Source organism: Myotis davidii, unplaced genomic scaffold (assembly GCF_000327345.1).
Source record: "Myotis davidii unplaced genomic scaffold, ASM32734v1 scaffold501, whole genome shotgun sequence".
Taxonomy (NCBI): Eukaryota; Metazoa; Chordata; class Mammalia; order Chiroptera; family Vespertilionidae; genus Myotis; species Myotis davidii.
In genome coordinates this window covers 410723-419808 of record NW_006291208.1, presented here as the reverse complement: position 1 = coordinate 419808, position 9086 = coordinate 410723, and the positions used below count along the sequence as shown (strand labels likewise).

The 9086-nt window shown below is 38.9% G+C and overlaps 1 protein-coding gene and 1 pseudogene across 4 annotated transcripts in view; one reads left to right on the top strand and one right to left on the bottom strand.

Annotated features, from left to right (window-relative positions):
* Positions 1 to 1201, bottom strand: part of LOC102772392 — a 9301-nt pseudogene extending 8100 nt beyond the window's left edge.
* A 1213-nt stretch (positions 1202 to 2414) lies between these two features.
* RAB18 (RAB18, member RAS oncogene family) overlaps positions 2415 to 9086 on the top strand; it is a 35444-nt gene continuing 28772 nt past the window's right edge. For 2 of the 4 annotated variants that reach the window (XM_015564360.1, XM_015564359.1), the window contains exons 1-2: positions 2416 to 2645; positions 7599 to 7654. In XM_015564360.1, the coding sequence (XP_015419846.1) occupies positions 2578 to 2645; positions 7599 to 7654 (124 nt within the window). In that variant the 5' untranslated portion in view covers positions 2416 to 2577. Of the gene's footprint in view, positions 2646 to 7598; positions 7655 to 9086 lie in introns of all 4 variants that reach the window. The other 2 variants (XM_006764360.2, XM_006764359.2) reach the window with 2 other exon arrangements.

Sequence of the window (9086 nt, the reverse complement as noted above, 5' to 3'; positions counted from 1 at the left end):
AGAAAGAGAAACTAAAAAAGCAATCACATTTACTATTGCAATAAAAAATATAAGATACCTACGAATAAAGGTAACCAAGGAGATAAAACACATGTACTTGGAAAACTATAGGACAGTGAAAAAAGAAACAGAGGAAGATACAAACAAATGGAAGTGTATACCATGTTCATGGATTGGAAGCATTAACATCATTAAAATGTCTATATGATCCAAAGCAATGTATAGATTCAATGTAATCCCTATTGTAATACCAATAGCATACTTCACAGAGCTAGAGAAGATACTCCAAAAATTTATATGGAACCATAAAAGACCCTGAATAGCTGCAGCAATCTTGAGAAAGAAGAATGAAGTAGGTGGGATCCCAATACTGAATATCAAAATATATTACAAAGCCATTATAACCAAAACAGTCTGATACTGGCACAAGAACTGGCATATAGGTCAATGGACCATAACAGACACCCTAGAAAATGACCCATACCATTATAACTCAAGATGATAACAGACTTAAAAGTAAGGCATGAAACCATAAAAAATCTTAGAGAGAACATAGGCAGTAAAACCTCAGACATCGCACATAGCAATATGTTTACCGATACATCTCCTAGGGCAACGGAAACTAAGGAGAAAATAAACAAATGGGACTACATCAAAATAAAAAGCTTCTGCTCAGCAAAAGAGACTACCATCAAAATGAAAAGAGAACCCACTGTATGGGAGAATATAGTTACCAATGATACATCTGATAGGTTAATATCCAAAATAGGCAAAGTAATGATACAACTCAACAAAAGGGCGTACCAATTAAAAAATGAGCAGAAAACCTGAATAGACATTTCCCAAATAGGACATACAAATGGCCAAGAGGCATATGACAAAATGCTCAGTCACTAATCATCAGAGAGATGCAAATTAAAACAACAATGAGATATCATCTCACACCTGTCAGCATGGCTATCATAAAAAATATCAACAAACAAGTGCTGGTGGGAATATAGATTAGTGCAGCCACTGTGGAAAACTGCATGGAGTTTCCTCAAAAAATTAAAAATGGAACTTCTGTTTGACCCAGTGATCCCACTTCTGGGAATATATCCTAAAAACCCCCAAATATCAATCAGAAAGAATATATTCACCCTATGTTCATAGCAGTGTTATTTACAATAGCTAAGATTTGTGAAACAGCCCACGTACCCATTAGTAGATGAGTGGGTAAAACAGCTGTGGCACATTTATACCTTGGAATACTACCCAGCTGTATAAGAGAGGGCACTCTTACCCTTTGGGACAGCATGGAAAATATTATGCTCATTGAAATAAGCCAATCTGAGAAAGACAAATTATCTCACTTACTTGTGGAATCTAATGAAGAAAATGAATTTACCAATAAAAGAAGAGCTGAAGCATGGAGGCATAGAACAGACTGACATACTTCTATGTAGGGTTGGGTGGGTAAGAAGAGATAAACCAATGAACTTGTATACTTATATACATAGCCCATGGACATGAGCAATAGGGTAGTGAAGATCTGGGGGGTGGTAGGGGCTGGGAGGAGGGAGGTAAAGGGAGATATCTGTAATACTATAAACAATAAAAATATATTAATAAAATAAAATAAAATAAATAACCTTGTGTGAGGATTTTAAAAAAAAAGGTGAGCAAGAGAATCTTACAAAAAACCGAGAAGTGGCCAAGAAGTAGTAAAAAATTTAAGAGAATATAGTGTTGTCAAAGTAAGTCAATGATGTTTCATGCATCATCAATAAATCCAGGCCTGGTTCTTAAAATTTTATTTTTAATTTTTTAATCTTGTTGTGAATAGTACCGTGCAACAGTTCTCAAACTTTTTTGTTGTACAAATTATTGGATACTTTTACAAATATTGAGGACTCTAAAGAGCTGGTATGTGGCTATATTAATATTTATTCCAAAATTTAAATATATGTATTAATTCATTTAAAAAATAGACCTATTACTAGTTGAATTATGTATTTCTGAAAATAATTATTTTTTCTTTATTTTTATTAAAAAATTTATTGATTTCAGAGAGGAAGGGAGAGGGAGAGAGAGATAGAAACATCAATAATGAGAGAATCATTGATCTGCTGCCTCCTGTAGCCCCCTTCCTGGATGGAGCCTGCAACCTGGGCATGGGCCCTTGAGAGGAAGCAGACCAGGGATCCTTCAGTCCACAGGAAAACGCCCTACCCACAGAGCCAGACCAGCTAGGGCTGAAATTTTAAAGAGTATTCTACTCCTCCAACTCAGCGCTTTCTCAAGTACCCCAGGGAAGCAGCGTTAGGTTAGGGTTGGGGAGCAGGAAGAGCCTGGGCAGCCTGTGAACTCACACACGGCTCCCCCCACCTGCGCTTGCGCAAGGGATACCAGGGCACTATCTAGGTTTGCGCAGGCGCAGAACTACCTCAGGGCGGAAGTAGGGCTTCAGCAATCTAAATAACCCCTGGGGAAAGAAGGTGGCGGCCGCGGAGCAGTGCGCCTGCACGGGCAGCTTTCCCTGGTGAAGGGTTGAGGGCCAGACAGGGGCGGCTGGGCTCGGAGCCGACGAGGGTCAGGATGGATGAGGACGTGCTGACCACCCTGAAGATCCTCATCATCGGCGAGAGTGGCGTGGGCAAGTCTAGGTGAGGCGGGACTGCGGGCCGAGCCGGGGGCGGCGGGGCCTTTTCTGTCTCCGTGGCCGCTGTCTCTCGGCGACAGGAACGGTAACCGGCGGCGGCCGCTCCGCTCGCGCCCTGCGGGCTCTCTCCGAAAGCTCGCGGTCCGGAGGCCCTGCGCCCCGCGCCGCCCTGGTTCAGGGCCTCCGCCAGGCCCGAGCCCCGTGGATGGCTTTCCCGTCCGGCTCACCACGAAAACAGTTCCCAGGGCCGGCCGGGTTGCTGGCGAGAAGCACAGGGCGTGGCGGGCAGGTTTGGGCCCGAGTACGGCCGAGTTTAGGCCCGAGTCTGGCCGAGCGCGAGACCTTGTCTAGGCCCCTCGAGTTCAGGGGACCTGTCACCCCGCGAGTTAAGCATTGTAATGTGATCACTTTGGGGTTTCTCTGGCCTTTGTCTAAATATGTAATGTTCTTCGTAGGAAGTTTCGTGGCACCTTAGGTCATATTCTTGGCCTATTTTGGTGCACCCCACTGCGTGTGTGTGTGTGTGTGTGTGTGTGTATTAAATAAAATGAGTAAGCTGTGAAAGAACTCTTTGGTCTTTTGACTACTTGAGTCAGTCCCGTTGGTCTACGATGAGAGAGCTTAAGGTGTAGGCCACCTTTGAAAATAAAGGGTAATCGTTAGTTCTCATTCTGCCGCATCATATAGATGTAGAAGAACAAATTAGTGTGTGCCTTTTCTTCCTTGACACTTCCTTGGGGAAATAACATTGACAGTTGTTAGAGTTGAGTATAAAGTAAGATGTGAAGCTGGGTGGGTATTACAAGAGGGCAGTGATTTCATCCAGGTCTTAGAACAAAGTTCTCCCCGTGAAGTTCTTCTTGCCATTTGATTGTGAGTAGGTTATATTCTCGGGTGCCTTGATCTTTAAACAATATTCGAACTTCAGGAGTTGTAAGCAATTTCACAGTTTAGCAATACCTCCTGGTAAACTTATCTTCACAAAGTCTTACTTTTTTAGATACCTAAGTTTGACATCTTTTCTGTAGTACATTCTGAAATGTTATATGTTTTTAAAACAAGACAACACATTTTCATAGTTTTCCTCATTTAATGTACTCTGTATATATTGGACTAAGGGACTTGCACATAAGGAATAAATTACTGAAACAGTATGGGCTACCCAAAAAGTATGGTGTGTGTGTGTGTGTGTGTGTGTGTGTGTGTGTGTTTAGGGCTGAATAAAATAATTTTATGATCACCATCTTATTATGTTTGAGCTTTAAAACGTTAGTTAACATATTGAATATTGTCTTAATAGGAATTCCATAGCCTTGTAACCTTTCTTTTTTTCTTGAGATCTGACTCTCATTTAAGTTAAGGCCTCTGAAATTGCTGATTTTGAAGTCATTAATAGTTGAATGTCATTTCATGTAATCCGACTTAATACATGGTTGGTTGGCACTTCTTCTAAATGTGTTGGATAGATGACTAGTTAAGCTGTGTTATAATTTTCTGGAAGGTTAACTGGAAGTACAGTATTTACCTAATTTTGGTTCTTCCTCTCTAGAGTAAAATTTGTTAAGTGTAATTATTGGCTTCTTTGGTTCCCTTCTCTCGTACAAACTTATTTGTATCTAATCTGCTCCCAAAATTTTTCTCAGTACTTCGTGGTGAGTTATCAATTGCTCACTACAAAGTTTTAACACTTAACTGTCTCTTTCAAGGGAGAATTGCATTTAGGAAGAAAGCTGGCTTATTTTTTCTAGCTAGATATACATTATTGTATATGTAATGTGTAATGGAAAACAACACTTATCTTTCTGGATAAGATGAGAATAAATAACTCTACTAAAATGGGAGCCTATGCTTTTTAAGGTGAGTTAGTACAAAACATATGTCATGGGTATAATCTTAAAGGCGTCTTCTAACCAGTAGTTCATTTATATTTCTTTAGAGATTTAGAGTTAGTGGAAATGAGATATCACTTGTGTTGTTGAGAAATCATTTCACAACAAAGGATATCTTAACTAATTCAAATTAGTGGATTAAATTTTCAGTTTATTTCAGACTCTTGCAGTGTAATAAACATGTCTGTTAGCAACCAGGAGATTAGGATTAAGAAACTAGTGCTGCCACTCGGTGTGACCTCATGTGTGATACTTGAACACTCTAGACTTTCTTCATTTGAAAAATGAAGTTGGAATAGAAATCTCTCAAACGCTATTTAATGTTAAATGTATACGATTCTTTGATTCTAGGGCTAGCCAGGGTGAAATGAAGACATTGAAAAGTGTTTCAGAGACTAGAATAGATTCTAGAGATCTATTATCCAAGTTGCTGCCTCTCCTATGTCCCTTGTATCCCCATCCTTTTTGGCTAATTTAACTTGTAAGTTGAGAAATGCAGATTACTTATAATCTCACTATCTATAATAATAAAAGGGTAATATGCTAATTAGACCAGACATCCTTCCAGATGTCCGTCCGGACAACTTTCCAGACAACCTTCCGGATGAAGCTGGGGCTGCCAGGGAAGCCTGGGTCCTGGGTGCCTGCGGGCGGCCGGAGGGAAGCTGGTGCCAGCAGCTGGGGGAAGGAAGGCCTACTCTTGCACGATTTTCGTGCATTGGGCCTCTAGTTTATTATAAATTTGATCTCTTAGTGGAGTGGTGGTAGTTACTCCTTCCATCTTTAGCTCTGCATGGGGAGTGTTTTGCTTCTTCTTTTTTTTTTTTTTTTTTTAAATATGAAGGCTTAGACATACTATATTCTTTAGAGCACTGGTTCTTAATCATTTTCAAGTTGTGGATTCCTTTTAAAATCCAATAGATACATGGACTCTCTGCCTACAAGAATGCATGCATAGAATTTTGGATGCATTTTGAGCTACCAGTGTATCCCTGGCTAAGATCTGCTGATTTATATTAAGAACCTGTTTTAAAATTTGTTACTTTGCACCATACTAATTCCTTGCCTTTCCTGACAAAATATCATTGAAGACAAGGGATATTGTAAAAATTAGCAATTAACATAAGAAAAACCCCTGGCTCCTTGTCTGGCACATTGTCTATGTTCAGTAAATAATAGCCAGTGCCATTGTTATTTACATTATTCAGGTATTGTCATTATTACTACTACTGCTGTTCTAAAAGGTTATGTTAACCTATGTTTTTGTAATGATATTTTCTGTGGTGACCAAGTATAGATACATGCCTTTTCTAATCTTAAATTATGGATAACTGAAATTTTTAATGACATTTTCACTTTTATTAAAGTTTAATGTTGCAGAGAGAAGAACATTTTTGTTAATATTTTAAGATTCTTAATTACTGCTCTCACCTAAGTCATGTTGAAAGTAAGTAAAATTAGTTATAGTCAAGTGGGCTCAATGTTAAGTAGAAAAATCTACAATTTGACTCTTCTTTGCTTTTTAGGTGCTGATTTTTATGGTAAACACACAAAAAAGCAAAATTAAGAAAAGGACAGTTAATCCTTCAAATACATTCAATGATACTGGGCTTAGGAATTCTCAGGAGGCCACTATGTTTTGCAATGTACTCTGTGGACCAAAAAAAAAAAAAAAAAAAAAAAATCTCTAACAGCAATAATTGCAGCCTATAGAAATATTTTTGTACAACTCAAGACATCTGATATCTGTTGCCTTGATTTTATTAATGCAAGCAGGTCAATAGAACAGTCTTGTCCTATTTTAGGAGGTAATGTGAGGGAAGATTGATTAACTGTGTAAATCTAGGACTTTAACAAAAGCTTAGGCTTTATTTTTGAAGAGCTTCTAATAACGGACCCTTCTGCCTTATCCTATATAATAAAATCCGAATGGTGGAATGACTGGTCGCTATGATGTGCAGGAGCTGCCCCCTGGTGGCAGTGCGCTTCCACAGGGGAAGTGCTGCTCAGCCAGAAGCTGGGCTCATGGCTGGTGAGTGCAGCTGCAGTGGCAGGAGCCTCTCCCGCCTGCAGAGGCGGTAAGGAGCAAGGGGTCCTGGACTGCGAGAGCCCCGGACTGTGAGAGGGATGTCTTACTGCCGGCTCAGGCAGACATCGCCCGAGGTTCCAGACTGTGAGAGGGCACAGGCCAGGCTGAGGGACCCCCCCACCAGTGCATGAATCTGTGCACTGGGCCTCTAGTGTTAAAATAATCTTAGGAGATGTAAAATCTTAGAATATTCTTCTACACTGGTATTTTTTGCTTTCATTCCACCCCTTCCTTTTTAGTTTCTTTACCATTTCCTAGTTTAGTTCTTCATTAATCTCTTACCATAACCATGGCAGTTGTCTTCTGTTGATTTTTCTACCTTTTCTTTTTTTTCTGGCATAACTTTTCAAAATGTAGAGCAGTTCTTGCCTTTCCTTTTTAAAAAACTCTTCAGTAGCTCCCTATTGCCTACTTGATTTCACATACCCTGCATATCATTTGCCAAAATATATGTACTCTGGAATGCCCTCATTTTTTACTAGTATATCCTTTTATCCCACTTAGGTAGTAGTCATACTATGTGTTACAAAATGCTAGACATTCACACCTTTCTGTTTTTATTTAAATTCAGAGTGTTTTTTAAAAAAATTAATTTGTTGTATTTAGAGAGACTTATTTTTCTCCCTTTGTCCATATCAGTTAAAGCATCATATGTTGTTATATCATTTTCTCAGAAGTTTATCCCAGGAAAGTTACAAACCTTTTCACACTTGGGGAATTATATAAGGAAGCATGGGAATGTTTTCTAATACGAACTACTTTGTATTCTTTGTAAAGCATGGGGATTCTTTAATTACCTTTCCAATAATTTAATTCATCTGTGTATACCTGCACTGAGGTAATATTTCGGGAGCAGACCTACATCAGCTATTCTCATATGCATCTATTTGTGACTAAATATAACAACCATGATCACATTCATCAAATGATTAGAAAGAAAAGTCAAATTTTTAATCTGTCTTTTTAACATCTCTTTTAGCCTGCTCTTGAGGTTCACAGATGATACTTTTGATCCAGAACTTGCAGCAACAATAGGTAAGCCTGTGTTTAAAAATTCAGTAGAAATGCCAAATATTGTCTTGCCTTCAGGCTGTTTAATTTAACTCTCCCTACCCTTCTTCCTCTACCCCATTACTTCTATGTCTGTTGAAATCTTATTTGTATTCCAAAGCTTAACTTTGATGTCATTAAATTTCTGAAGCCTTTGTAGCTCTCACCAAGTAAAAATAACTTTCTAATCTATTGTCTCATGACACTTTATTAACACTGTATAATATGCTTATCTGCAAACACAGTTTCATTCCTGTACTGTAGATGGTCTTTTATTCAGCAGCAGTCAATTATTAGAATATTTATTGTATGCCAGGCACTATCCTAAGAGGTGGGGTTATAATGATGAATAATACAAAGTTGGTCTCTATCATCATAGACCTAACAGTGTCACCTTACAGTAATTTGGTATTTTTAGCATTACTACAGTATCTGGCATGAATTCTGAACTCAACATACTTATCAATATTAGTTATTAAAGATTGTTAGGAACACTGATACCTGAATGCCTTTTTAAAATGAAATTTAGATTGCCTGAGAGTGACTTGTCGCATGAGCTTCTTAGAATATATGAAAAGATAGAGCTAAATATTTTGGTATCATATGTTTAGGGGGTAGATGACAATATAACGATATCAAGAAATAGCTTGTCATAGTTGAAAGAGCTGTGTCAGAGCAAGATAGTAGTCTGGGCTCTGACTTGAAATAGTTGTGATCTTGAGCAAGGCATTTAACTTCATTGCCTTCATCTGTAAATGGAGAAGTTTTGGTGAGAGAGAATACATTTTTCTTCCAGCTCTAAAATTTCATGATCTAATGAGTAGAATGTAGTAAGGATGATCCTAGCATTGTTGTTAGGGAAAATGGTTTCTCTGAACTAGCTTCATTTGTTTTCCTTTATTGTGTGTCTGTTTATATTTATTTTTAATTGTTATTTTTTAATCCCAAAGATATTTTTCCATTGAGTTTTTTAGAGAGAGTGGAAGGAAGGGAAGAGGTGACAGGTGAGAGAGAGAGGAAAGAGACATCGATGTGAGAGAGATACATCAATTGATTGTCTTCCACACGAGTCCTGACCCACATCCCCCCCTGGATTGAGCCCGCAACCTAGGTACACGCCTTTGACCTGGAATTGAACCCAAGACCCTTTGGTCTGCCGGCTGATGCTCTAACAACTGAGCCAAACCAGCCAGGGCTATATTTATTTTTTAAAGAAAAGTTGTAAAGAGGAGAACCAAGATGGCGGGATAGGTTAACGCCTGAGTTTGCTGCCTCGAACAACCACTTCAAAAGTGAAACTAAAAGACGGAACGGACATCACCCAGACCCACAGGAACGCTGGCTGAGTGGAAGTCCTACAACTAGGAGGAAAGAGTAACGCATACGGACACTCAGAGGAGGCGCAGTGCTGAAGTCA